The sequence below is a fragment of the Lynx canadensis genome, chromosome X (assembly GCF_007474595.2).
Source record: "Lynx canadensis isolate LIC74 chromosome X, mLynCan4.pri.v2, whole genome shotgun sequence".
NCBI lineage: Eukaryota > Metazoa > Chordata > Mammalia > Carnivora > Felidae > Lynx > Lynx canadensis.
Window position 1 is genome coordinate 121,935,865 of NC_044321.2, and position 13,882 is coordinate 121,949,746.

The 13,882-nt window shown below is 51.6% G+C and overlaps 1 protein-coding gene across 1 annotated transcript; it reads left to right on the top strand.

Annotated features, from left to right (window-relative positions):
* The first annotated feature begins 3,196 nt into the window (after positions 1-3,196).
* On the top strand, positions 3,197-4,693 carry LOC115507580 (40-kDa huntingtin-associated protein). Its single transcript, XM_030306002.1, has one exon. It carries the CDS (start codon positions 3,202-3,204, stop codon positions 4,327-4,329), a length of 1,128 nt encoding a protein of 375 aa, XP_030161862.1. The 5' UTR covers positions 3,197-3,201; the 3' UTR covers positions 4,330-4,693.
* The last annotated feature ends 9,189 nt before the right edge of the window (positions 4,694-13,882 follow it).

The window sequence follows — 13,882 nt, forward strand, 5'->3', positions numbered from 1 at the left end:
GACTATAAGTGTTTTCTTTACCATTGGCAATAGACTCATTAGTAACTTTAAAACTAATGAGACCAGAGAACAAATTCCAGAAACTCCAGAACCAAATTTAGAAAATTCATTCTTAAGATTCTGTTGCTTTAGGACTTTTCTTACTATCAAAATCTGCATTAGTCAAAATTCACCAAAGAAACAGAAACAAGGGTGTGTCTGTGTGAGTGTGTGTGTATGTGTGTGTGTGGAGGGGGGGGGTTGGTTCAATCAATATTGAATCAATGAATCAATGGTTCACAGTATCATTGAATCAATGGTTGAATCAATATTGGTTCACAGTATTGTGAAGGATGGCAAGACCAAAATTTCCAGGCTGGGGTACAATGCTGGAGACTTAAGGAAGAGTTGATGTTGCAGTTCAAGTCCCAAGAAAGTCCACTGACAAAATTCTCTCTTCCTTGGCAGACGTCAGTTTTTTTTTCCAGTTTTTTTTCCTTCAACTGATTAGATGAGAAGCACCCACATTATGGGGAATAATCTGTTTCACTGCAACTCTATTAATATACATATTAATCTCACGTAAAAGTACCTAACACCTAGAAAAGTGTTTGATAAAATAACTGGGTACCATGGGATAGTCAAGTTGACACATAAAGTTAACCACCAGAGTTCCTTAGCTAGGGCAGCAAAAGCACAGCCACAAAAGAAGGGGGGTGGTGCAAAGAGGATAAGTTGTACACCATCCAAACCAAAAACTTTTGTGCATGAAAGGACTCTGTCTAGAAGGTGAAAGGACAAAACGCACAGGATGGGAGAAGCATTTGCAAATCACACATGGGATAAGGGTGTATTTTCCAGAATGCATAAAGAACACCTACAAGTCAACAATGAAAGCACGAACGAACAACCCAGTTAAAAAATGGGAAAGGACTGGGACAGACGTTCCTCCAAAGTGGATGTGCAAATGGCCAAGAGGCACATGAAAAGACGCTCAACATCATGCGCCAACAGGGCGATGCAAATCACAACCGCCATGAGGCACCACTTCGCAGCCAGTAGGCTGGCTCTTCTAGGCACAAGAAAGCAAAACAAAGGCAAAAAGACGAGTTCGGGCGAGGGTGCGCAAGGACCGGGACTCACACACTGCTGCTGGGAACGCAAAGCTGCTGTGGGAATCCGCTGGGCGGCTCCTCAGTAAGTTACCGGCAGAATTAGCACCCGACCCCTCAATCGCAGTCCCAGTGCAATTTCCTACCCTAGGGAATCAGAAACAGGTGCTCAAACAGAACCCTGTGCAGGAAATGTTCGGCGCAGCGCTGTTCACATCTGCCGCAAGGTGGGAATGGCGGAGCTGCCTGTCAACCCATGAACTGGGATAGGCCGCCACGCACGGTGTGTCCCTGCGGTGGAATATTACTCAGCCGTGAAAAGGCTTGAAGCGCTGACTCACGCTCCCACGCGGACGAACGAACCCTAGTGACAACGCTGCGCTACGGGAAAGCAACCAGGCACAGAAAGCCGCCTATTCGCCCAGCGATCCCGCGTGCAGAAAGAAGTAAGTGTCCGGGACAGGCGAACCCCTATGGGCAGCAAGCCGACTAGCGGTTGCCTGGGGGCTCCCGAGGACGGGGGTGGGGGGGAGGGGGGTGCGGTGAGGACTGGCTGCCTGACACGTACAGGGGTTTCTTTGAGGGGTGCTGCCACGGTTTGGAACTAGACGGTCGTGGTGGTCGCCCGACCCCTCTAGTGTATACTCGGGGCCGCTGGCTCCTACACGGGTGTTGGGTGTGCACAATGCGCCCGCCCAGCCAAAAGCCAGCGTTCCTTCAAACAGGGGTTCCAGGGAGCAGGCTCCCGCCCAGCACTGCTTCTCTGCAGCGGGGGCCCATGGGAAAGCAGTGACTTCACCGGATGTACGTGTCCCAAAACGCGCACCCGACCAATGATGGGGTCGGTCTGTGATCTCTAGGATACAGAGTAGCGGCTTTGGAACCCTGCCGGTCGGAAACTTCGGGCCAACTGGCCTTTTACACCGCTTCCCGCCACATCGCACCATATCCAGCCCCATCCGACCGCATCCAGCCACACCCGACCGCATCCAGCCCTGTCCGACCGCATCCAGCCGCACCCGACCGCTTCCCGCAGCGCACGCCAGACCGAGGCCCGTCCGAGAAAGCGCAGCCGAGGCCCAGCATGCCTGTGAGGAGGAGCCGTCGAGGGTCGTCCAGTGGCCAGAGCCGGGTCCGCTCCCGCACTGCCCGAGCCGAGTTGACGTTCTCCGTGAGCCACGTGGAGCGCCTCCTGCGGGAGGGCCGCTACTCGCAGCGCCTGGGCGCGTCCGCCCCGATCTTCCTAGCGGCCGTCATCCAGTCCCTGACGGCCAAGGTCCTGGAGCTGGCCGGCATCGAGGCCCGGAACAGAGGCAGGAGGCTCATCACCCCGGATGTCGTGGACATGGTGGTCCACAGCCACCCGCCGCTCAGCGCCTTCTTCCAGTCCACCATCATCTCCCAGGCGGTCCCGGGCTGGAACTAGCTGTCCCACGCGACGTGGGGTCCGGCAGGCGCCAGGCCTACTCATGGCCGGGGTGGGCCCCGGCCGGCCTGGTGCCTCAGGCAGTCGCTGAAAGCCAATAAAGTGTTTGGAGAAACCCGTGTGAGCGCTTCTGTCGCTGGTGTGTGGGGCGTGGTCGTGGGACGTCCCTCGTCGGGGGTGGGGGGGGGGGGGTGGGGGCGTGGGGCGGGGGGCGTGGTCGGGGAAGACCCAGCAGAGCAGCTTGTCTCGGGGATCATGCAGGCGGTGGCCCTGGGCGGGAGAGGCTGGCTCGGGTGGAGGCTTTGACGGGAGGGGTGACGAGTGACCGGGGCGGGGGGACCTGGCGAGCGAGAACCCTGCCAGGTTGGAATTGGGGTCACGCGGGACGGCGAGCTGGGTTTCGGGCCGGTTCGGTTGCAGATTCTGGGAGACGCCTTCGGCCACGCGGGTAAACAGGCCGTCACCCAGCCCCAGGGGGCACCTGGCCAGGCCCCGCCCCAGGGTCCACGATTTGCACACACGACCCGCGCGGGGCGAGGCCTCTCCTGCGGGCCCCGTCGCTCGCGTATCACCGGGGCAACGGGGCGCCTGGCTGCCCGAGCGCGGACGCAGGGCACGTCGCCGCCGGGCGCCCGCACGTCCGACCGTCCGCGTCCGCGTCTGCGTCTGCGTGTGGCGGCGAACATGGCGGCGTCCGCGCCCGGCCTGGGCGGCGCTGCGGGCCCGGGCCCCGAGGCCGGGGACTTCTTGGCGCGGTACCGCCAGGTGTCGAGCAAGCTGAAGAAGCGGTTCCTGCGGAAGCCCAACGTGGCGGAGGCGGGCGAGCAGTTCGGGCAGCTGGGCCGGGAGCTGCGCGCCCAGGAGTGCCTGCCCTACGCGGCCTGGTGCCAGCTGGCGGTGGCGCGCTGCCAGCAGGCGCTCTTCCACGGGCCTGGGGAGGCGCTGGCGCTCACCGAGGCCGCCCGCCTCTTCCTGCGGCAGGAGCGCGACGCGCGCCAGCGACTCGCCTGCCCGGCGGCCTACGGGGAGCCGCTGCAGGCCGCCGCCAACGCCCTGGGCGCCGCCGTGCGCCTGCACCTCGAGCTGGGCCAGCCGGCCGCCGCCGCCGCCCTCTGCCTGGAGCTGGCCGCCGCCCTGCGCGACCTGGGCCAGCCGGCCGCCGCCGCCGGCCACTTCCAGCGCGCCGCCCACCTGCAGCTCCCGCAGCTGCCCCTGGCCGCGCTGCAGGCGCTTGGCGACGCCGCCTCCTGCCAGCTGCTGGCGCGCGACTACAACGGCGCCCTGGCGGTCTTCACGCGCATGCAGCGCCTGGCGCGGGAGCACGGCAGCCACCCGGTGCCACCGCCGCCGCCGCCGCCGCCCCCGCCGCCGCCTCCGGGGCCACAGGTCGGGCCCGGCGCGGCCCCGGCCCTGCCCGCCGCGCTGCTCCCTGCGAACGGCGGCCCTGCGCCCGCGCCCTCTCCCGCCACGCTGGGCGCCTTCTCCGACGTGCTGGTCCGCTGCGAGGTGTCCCGCGTGCTGCTGCTGCTGCTGCTGCAACCGCCGCCCGCCAAGCTCCTGCCGGAGCACGCCCACACTCTGGAGAAGTACTCCTGGGAGGCTTTCGACGGCCACGGGCAGGAGAGCGGCGGCCAGCTTCCTGACGAGCTGTTCCTGCTGCTGCAGTCCTTGGTCATGGCCACCCACGAAAAGGACACGGAAGCCGTCAAGTCGCTGCAAGTGGAGATGTGGCCACTGTTGAGTGCCGAGCAGAACCACCTCCTTCACCTGGTTCTGCAGGAAACCGTCTCCCCCTCGGGACAGGGCATCTGAGGACTCACGTGAACGAAGGCACTCGTTGCTTGCTACCAAACGTCGTGCGTCTCCCTTGGCGTTTCGGGGGGGAAATACAAGTCGTGGATGCCGGCAAAGTTCTACCTTGGTTTCTCGTACTCCTCTGGCCACTGTAGCAATATAGTTCACTGGGAGGTACCTGTGTCCCAAAGACTGACTTCCATAACGGAGGGAGGGAAAAACAACCAGGACAACGTGATAGAATCAGAGTGGAAGACAGGGCTCTCTTCCCCAAGGCTGCAACATAAGAATGAGAACCCTCTTGCGGCGCCTGGGGTGGCTCAGTCCGGGGTCTGATTTCAGCTCAGGTCATGATCTCGCTGTTAGTGAGTCCGAGACCTCCCCCCACCACCTTGGGGCCCTGCGCTGACAGCTGGGAGCCTGCTTGGGATTCTCTGTCTCCCTCTCTGCCCCTCCCCTGCTGCACCCATGCTCTCTGTCTCAATAGAAGTAAAAAGAACCCCGTTTATCCCTTACTTCTTCCACCCAACTCCCCCTACATCTTTGTGGCAGAGGATTTCATGTTTCACAGTTCTGCCTAAATACTTAAGCTATAGGATTTTTTTTTTTTATCGTGATCTCATTTCTTAGCGTATATTGACGTCCATCTGTGGGATCACCCAAGTAGTTTCATCTGCCCCATGCATATTTGTGGGAATCATTTGATTAGTACATTGTTGTTGCTCCAGCCCTAAATCCACAATAAAGCCGTCCTGATGCCCCTAACCTGTGGTTTAGCTTTACTTCATCTATAACATGGGAATAGCTTCTCTGCCCATCCAGAAGCAGGAGGTAGAAAAACAGTTCTCCTTCAGGTCCATGATGCATTCATTCATTTGAAATGGACAGTGTGCCTGGGATTCAGGCTGTGCCCCGCAGTGAATCTACAGAGATCATTTGCGATGTGGTGCTTAAGTGGTCCTTACTTAAGAGAGCTACCATGCAAATGTGTCTGGTGCAAGGTTGGGGGTGGGGCGGGAATGTTCTAACAAATGTGTTTAGCAAATGTGTCGGTGTGCATTGGAATTCACAGTTCTGGTTCCAGGTTCTATTCTGAGAGGTATGCCTAATCCACGTGACAATCCTGTATTTGTAGTAGGGACCTTTCTGTACCTCTTATTTAACTCCAATGTGTAAAACCAGCACGGTTCTTTGGTATTGTGTGGTCATGTATGTGAAAGACAGTGTCTTTGTTCCACAAGAGCAGGGTGGTATCCCATTTCAAAATACTGCATTTCCAAAGCTTTTTGGTCCAAATGTTACATGCAGACATTACAGTCTGGGGGCTTTTTCAATTCCATTTTATTTTCTTCGCGGTGTTGGGAGCGATAACGAGAAGTCTTCAGAATAGAATCTTCTCAATCATTCAGGTTTGGGAAAATGCATCCTTTACGCTGAAGTTGTGTACGGTACTAATATTTTGGAGTGAGATTTAAGGGCACAGCTTGGCGGTAGATTTGCCTTATTTTGTGTGCATTGCAGGGGATATGTACAGGTTGTCACCATGAGTTAAGTGCCGCAAAAGGGGCGGGACTTTTAGCGTATTCTTTCCTACTTCTGTTTCAACAATGTGGGAGCAATAGGTAAGGAAATGTGGGACAGGCCCATCTGAGACAGACTCAGCCAGCATTCCTGTGCTCTCAGTTGTCTGCCAGGAAGGGTCTTTCGGAGCCCTAAAAACCTCATCCAATTTTTTGCAAAAGTGGCTAGGGTATCAGACACATGGCAAGATGCTCAACATCGCTCATCATCAGGGAAATGCAAGTCAAAACCACAGTGAGATAGCCCCTCACACCTGTCAGAATGGTTAAAATCAAGAGCACAAGAAACAACATGTTGGCGAGGATGTAGAGAAAAGGGAACCCTCTTGCACTGTTGGTGGGAATAAAAACTAGTGCAGCCACTCTGGAAAACTGTGGAGTTTCCTCAGAAAGTTAAAAATAGAGCTGCCCTTCAACCCAGCAATTGTGCTAGTAGGTATTTACACAAAGAAAATGAAAATACTAATTTGAATAGATATATGCACCCCTATGTTTATTGTGGCATTATTTATAATCGTCAAAATATGGAAGCAATCCAAGTGTCCATCCATAGATGAATGGAAAAAAAAGATCTATGTATAGAAGCACACATATGCACACACACACACACACACACACACACACACACTGGAATATTAGCCATAAAAAGAATGAAATCTTGCCATTTCCAACAACATGGATGCATCTAGAAGGTATAATGCTCTGTGAAATAAGCCAGTCTTAAACTGGAATTTACAAAGAAAGTTGTTAGGTTGCATGCTCTTTCCTGCTTTTGCTTTTCCTGGTGTATTCCTCTCCATCTGTGCTACGGGCCTGGCTGGCTGCCTTACTGTTTTATGACAAAAATGTTTAGGAGTTATGGAATGTGGCAGGTGATAGTATTTGGATTTGGGCTCCAGGAAAAGCCTCCTTAGGCCTCTGGTCTAACTCCTTGCCTTGAGGAAGTGGCAGGGAAGGATTACTAGAAAGCTTGGTGTTGGATGTATGAACAACATTAGAGTTCTCCAGAGAAATAAAATGAATAGAATCTATGTATATGTGTGTGGATACTTACATATGTTTATATACACATACATATACACATATATATATGTTTGTATGTACAAACAGAAAGATTGGTTTTAAGGTATTGGTTCACAAGACTGTGGAGGCTTGAAAAACCCCAAATCTTCAGGATAGGCCAGTAGCCTGGAGACCCAGAAAAGAGGTGCATTTGGAGTCCCAAGGCAGTTTGCAGGCTTAATGGCTGAATTCCTCTCTTCCAAGGAAGTCAGTCTTTTTCTGTTAAGGCTTTTTTTTTTTCAACGTTTATTTTTTTGGGGGGACCGAGAGAGACAGAGCATGAACGGGGGAGGGGCAGAGAGAGAGGGAGACACAGAATCGAAAACAGGCTCCAGGCTCTGAGCCATCAGCCCAGAGCCTGACGCGGGGCTCGAACTCACAGACCGCGAGATCGTGACCTGGCTGAAGTCGGACGCTTAACCGACTGCGCCACCCAGGCGCCCCAAGGCTTTTTAAAAAAAATGTTTATGAGAGAGAGAGAGAGCACAAGCAGGGGAGGGGCGGAGAGAGAGGGAGACACAGAATCAAAAGCAGACCCCAGGCTCTGCTCTGTCAGCACAGAGCCTGATGTGGGGCTTGAACTCATGAACCACTGGATCATGACCTGAGCCAAAGTTGGATGCCCAACAACTGAGCTACCCAGGTGCCCCTCTGTTAAGGCTTTTAATTGATTGGATGAGACCCATTGACATGTGGGGGGGGGGGGTAATCTGCTTTACTCAAGGTTCACTTATTTTTTTTAAATTTTTTTAATGTTTATTTTTGAGAGAGAGAGAGAGAGAGTGGGGGAGGGGCAGAGAGCGAGGGAAACACAGAATCCAAAGCAGGCTCCAGGCTCTGAGCTGTCGGCACAGAGCCTGACGCGGGGCTCCAACTCACAGACCATGAGATCATGACCTGAGCCAAAGTCGGGTGCATAACCGACTGAGCCACCCAGGCACCCCAAGGTCCACTTATTAAATGTTAATGTCAACTACAAAATACCCTCACAGAAACATCAAAAGTAATGTTTGACCAAATGTCTGGGTACAGTGGCCTAGTCAAGTTGACACATAAAATTAACCATCACAGGTACACCCTTTATCAACTTGGCACCAAGACCCATCTCCTTAAAACATTCTTAAACTCTTAATAAAGATAATAACAAGATTCTACTTAGACCTAATGTGGTACAACGATCCTGTGTACAACCAAAACTACAATACCCCTTTCCCCAGTAGAGGATGCACAGTCCTTCAGTAATATTTGCTCTTCTCCTTGGCATCCTGGAACTTCAGTACTATGATGTAAAGTTAATACTTAAATACTATGATATAAATTCAATGGACTCCATATTATAGGAGGATAAGTGAGGGAAGAAAGCACATTTTAGGCATACAAACTTACAAACATTGATAACAAGAGAAGAAAAATATTCATGTCAATTACAATCCCTGTTTCTGTAACTGATCACATAATCATAGCTGGTATTCATAATGCACAATTACACTGACATGAATAATCTAAAATAGTCAAATTGATCAATGGTAGTTACCAGGGCCTGAAGGGAGGGGGAAATGGAGAGTTACTAATCAACGGGCATAAAGCTTCAAATCAGCAAGATTAATAAGTTCTAGAGATCTGCCATATAACATTGTACCTATAATCCATAGTAATGTATTATACACTAAAGAAATTTATCAAGGGGGTAGATCTTTTAGGTCTATCCTAAATAGAATAAAATTTTATAAAGAGATACTCTTAAATATAAAGACACAAAGATTAAAAGTAGAACAATATTTTAAAAAGTCGAATACATAAATATATATTATAAAAACAGAAGGCATAGAAAGTTAGAATGGTTATTCAGATATTAGAAAAATTCCAATCATGTTAGAGATTTTAGCATCACTCTTGTGGCAAATTGAAATGTGCTCAATGATCTTTTATCATTAGTTAATTGCAAAATAAAGCCACGATGAGATATCACTATTTATCTACCTGATGTAGAATGGCCAAAACTAACCAGCTGGCAACATCAAATGTTGGCAAGGATATGGAACAACTGGGACCCTCACACATAGTGGGAGTATAAAAGGGTACAAAACTCTTTGGAAAACAGTTAAGCAGTTTCTTATAAAGCTAGATATACACCTAACCTATTACCTAACACTTCCACTTTTAGGAATTATCCAAGGGAAATGAAAGCATATTAGCACACAAAAACTTTAACACACATATTTATAGTAGGTCTTTTTGTAATAATAAAAAACTAAAAACAGGCCAGATGTCCATCAAAAGTTGAATGTATAGGGGCGCCTGGGTTGCTCGGTCGGTTGGGCATCCGACTTCCACTCGGGTCATGATCTTGCGGCTCGTGGGTTAGAGCCCCGCATTGGGCTCTGTGCTGGCAGCTTGGAGCCTGGAGCCTGCTTCAGTTTCTGTCTCCCCTTCTTTCTGTCTCTCTGCTGCTTGCTCTCTCTCTCTGTCAAATATGAATAAACAATTAAAAAAATTTTTAAAAGTTGAATGTATAAACATAGTGTGGTTTAATAATACAGCTGAATAACACTGATGAAAAGGAATGGATCATTAATACATGCAAAATATGGTTGAATCTCAAGCTTCACTGAAATTAGTTACACTTTTGACTCCATTTATCTGAAGTTCTAGAACTTCAAGACTAATATGGGGTAGGAAAAAATAAGATCAGTGGTTGCCTATAGGAAATGAGGATGAGACTAATTCGGAAGGGGCCCAAGAAAACTTTTCATGTGATTTATCAGTCCAACTCTTTAGTATTTAGCCTAGAGAAATGAAAATTTATATTTATACAAAAACATGTCCATAAATGTTTATAGCAGTTTATTCAAAATTTCCCAAACCTGGAAACCAGAATGTCCTGTAATAAGCAAATGATTAAACAAACTGTGATATACCCATATAATGGAATAATACTTGAACATAACACATAACTATTGATATATTCTAGTTGAACAATCTAGATAAACCTGGAAAGCAATATGTTGAATGATAGCAGCCAGTTTTAAAGGTGACATACTGTATGAATATATTTACAAGATGTTCTGGGAAAGGAAGTTCTACAGAGATGGAGAACAGAGCAGTGGTTATTCTCAAGATTAGGTCTGAGGAAAGGGTTTCGCTAATGTTGAGTTTAAACTCCTCCAAAATACAACTTCTTCAGCATTCATTTTATGTGGATAAGTGACATGCAGGGGTCTTGAGAAAACAAGAGCCTACCCTCAAGTGCATGCCCTAGATGACAACCAGCTGAGTCACAAGTAAGGGTAAGAACCTGACAAGACTTCCCCAATCACCCTAGTGTTAGTCTCTCCTGCCTCCCAGGTCCTCCCTTTGTGGGTCCCTTAGATAAGACTTCCACAGAGCTTAACAAAACACCATTCTTTTTTGTTTGTTTTGAATTGGTCAATCCAGCCTGAGCCTGGAAACCCAGAAAGATTTCACCTATGAACCTTAGTAAAGGCATATGCCCAGTTCCTGTTGCCCCCTCTCTGCTTATGCCCTGCCTTGACCTCCCCATGTGGCCCGCCAGGCACGCTGTGTACCTCTTCAGGAGCTACCAGTAATACACCTCTCCGTTTCACTTTCCCTTTCAGTCTCTGTTGAAACTTGGCTCACCATCGCACACACTTACCCTGGGTTCTCCTTAAATTTTTTAAGTGTATTTATTTTGACGGGGGGGGGGGGGGGGGGGGGGGAGAAGGCAGGGCAGGAGCAGAAAGAAGCCGAGAGAGGGAGAGAGAAAGACACTCGCACTGGGAGCTCAGAGACCCATGTGGGGCTCGATCTCATGTACCCTGAGATCATGACCTTAGCCAAAATCAAACTCCCACGCTCAACGAACTGAGCCACCCAGGCACCCCGGGGCTCTCCTTAAAAGCGTTAATTTAACAAAAATCACAACTAAAAAGGGACAGTAGTACCAAATCAGAAACTATTCTGTGTTGATGAAGCTGTTCCATAGCCTGACTGTGGTGGTGGATACACATATGTATACAAATGTTGAATTCATAGAACTGGGCTCCAAAAGAGGTTGATTTTTTGTATAATGTAAAACATAAAATAAAAAACAGAAAAGAAATAACAGCATCATGGATTGCATACAGTATCATCCCTAAGATTTAGTAAATTCTTACTTTAGCATAATTTTATATATATATGCATATAAAATTTTACACATTTAATTTTATTATATATATACATAGGTATGCATATAAAATTTTATACATTTAATTTCCTTTAACTCTTCTAATCACTGTTCTAAAATGGAGGGCAAGTATTATGCTCTCATTATAAAAATGAAGAAATTTAAGTTTCAGCGAAACACCAGTATCATAGCAGGAAAGCAGTAGGCATAAAATGTCTTACTGATCAAATTCAAACTACATAAAGCATAAAGAAATAACACTAAAAAATGTAGGACTCACACTTAGCCATTATTCTGGCCTTGAGACCCTATGGTCTAGTGCAAGATACTTATGCAAATTAACGGTTTTGGGGCAAGAACTTTTCCAGGGGCAAAGTTGATACATAAGAAAGCCAAGGAGTGAGGCCTTGCCTGGTGCCAGTCTTCTATGCAAATCGTGGACCCTGGGGCGGGGCCTGGCCAGGTGCCCCCTGGGGCTGGGTGACGGCCTGTTTACCCGCGTGGCCGAAGGCGTCTCCCAGAATCTGCAACCGAACCGGCCCGAAACCCAGCTCGCCGTCCCGCGTGACCCCAATTCCAACCTGGCAGGGTTCTCGCTCGCCAGGTCCCCCCGCCCCGGTCACTCGTCACCCCTCCCGTCAAAGCCTCCACCCGAGCCAGCCTCTCCCGCCCAGGGCCACCGCCTGCATGATCCCCGAGACAAGCTGCTCTGCTGGGTCTTCCCCGACCACGCCCCCCGCCCCACGCCCCCACCCCACCCCCCCACCCCCGACGAGGGACGTCCCACGACCACGCCCCACACACCAGCGACAGAAGCGCTCACACGGGTTTCTCCAAACACTTTATTGGCTTTCAGCGACTGCCTGAGGCACCAGGCCGGCCGGGGCCCACCCCGGCCATGAGTAGGCCTGGCGCCTGCCGGACCCCACGTCGCGTGGGACAGCTAGTTCCAGCCCGGGACCGCCTGGGAGATGATGGTGGACTGGAAGAAGGCGCTGAGCGGCGGGTGGCTGTGGACCACCATGTCCACGACATCCGGGGTGATGAGCCTCCTGCCTCTGTTCCGGGCCTCGATGCCGGCCAGCTCCAGGACCTTGGCCGTCAGGGACTGGATGACGGCCGCTAGGAAGATCGGGGCGGACGCGCCCAGGCGCTGCGAGTAGCGGCCCTCCCGCAGGAGGCGCTCCACGTGGCTCACGGAGAACGTCAACTCGGCTCGGGCAGTGCGGGAGCGGACCCGGCTCTGGCCACTGGACGACCCTCGACGGCTCCTCCTCACAGGCATGCTGGGCCTCGGCTGCGCTTTCTCGGACGGGCCTCGGTCTGGCGTGCGCTGCGGGAAGCGGTCGGGTGCGGCTGGATGCGGTCGGACAGGGCTGGATGCGGTCGGGTGTGGCTGGATGCGGTCGGATGGGGCTGGATATGGTGCGATGTGGCGGGAAGCGGTGTAAAAGGCCAGTTGGCCCGAAGTTTCCGACCGGCAGGGTTCCAAAGCCGCTACTCTGTATCCTAGAGATCACAGACCGACCCCATCATTGGTCGGGTGCGCGTTTTGGGACACGTACATCCGGTGAAGTCACTGCTTTCCCATGGGCCCCCGCTGCAGAGAAGCAGTGCTGGGCGGGAGCCTGCTCCCTGGAACCCCTGTTTGAAGGAACGCTGGCTTTTGGCTGGGCGGGCGCATTGTGCACACCCAACACCCGCGTAGGAGCCAGCGGCCCGAGTATACACTAGAGGGGTCGGGCGACCACCACGACCGTCTAGTTCCAAACCGTGGCAGCACCCCTCAAAGAAACCCCTGTACGTGTCAGGCAGCCAGTCCTCACCGCACCCCCCCCCCCCCCCACCCCCGTCCTCGGGAGCCCCCAGGCAACCGCTAGTCGGCTTGCTGCCCATAGGGGTTCGCCTGTCCCGGACACTTACTTCTTTCTGCACGCGGGATCGCTGGGCGAATAGGCGGCTTTCTGTGCCTGGTTGCTTTCCCGTAGCGCAGCGTTGTCACTAGGGTTCGTTCGTCCGCGTGGGAGCGTGAGTCAGCGCTTCAAGCCTTTTCACGGCTGAGTAATATTCCACCGCAGGGACACACCGTGCGTGGCGGCCTATCCCAGTTCATGGGTTGACAGGCAGCTCCGCCATTCCCACCTTGCGGCAGATGTGAACAGCGCTGCGCCGAACATTTCCTGCACAGGGTTCTGTTTGAGCACCTGTTTCTGATTCCCTAGGGTAGGAAATTGCACTGGGACTGCGATTGAGGGGTCGGGTGCTAATTCTGCCGGTAACTTACTGAGGAGCCGCCCAGCGGATTCCCACAGCAGCTTTGCGTTCCCAGCAGCAGTGTGTGAGTCCCGGTCCTTGCGCACCCTCGCCCGAACTCGTCTTTTTGCCTTTGTTTTGCTTTCTTGTGCCTAGAAGAGCCAGCCTACTGGCTGCGAAGTGGTGCCTCATGGCGGTTGTGATTTGCATCGCCCTGTTGGCGCATGATGTTGAGCGTCTTTTCATGTGCCTCTTGGCCATTTGCACATCCACTTTGGAGGAACGTCTGTCCCAGTCCTTTCCCATTTTTTAACTGGGTTGTTCGTTCGTGCTTTCATTGTTGACTTGTAGGTGTTCTTTATGCATTCTGGAAAATACACCCTTATCCCATGTGTGATTTGCAAATGCTTCTCCCATCCTGTGCGTTTTGTCCTTTCACCTTCTAGACAGAGTCCTTTCATGCACAAAAGTTTTTGGTTTGGATGGTGTACAACTTATCCTCTTTGCA

Coding starts and splice junctions, on each gene's coding strand:
- LOC115507580 (XM_030306002.1), top strand. CDS start 3,202: ATGGCGGCGTCCGCGCCCGGCCTGGGCGGCGCTGCGGGCCCGGGCCCC.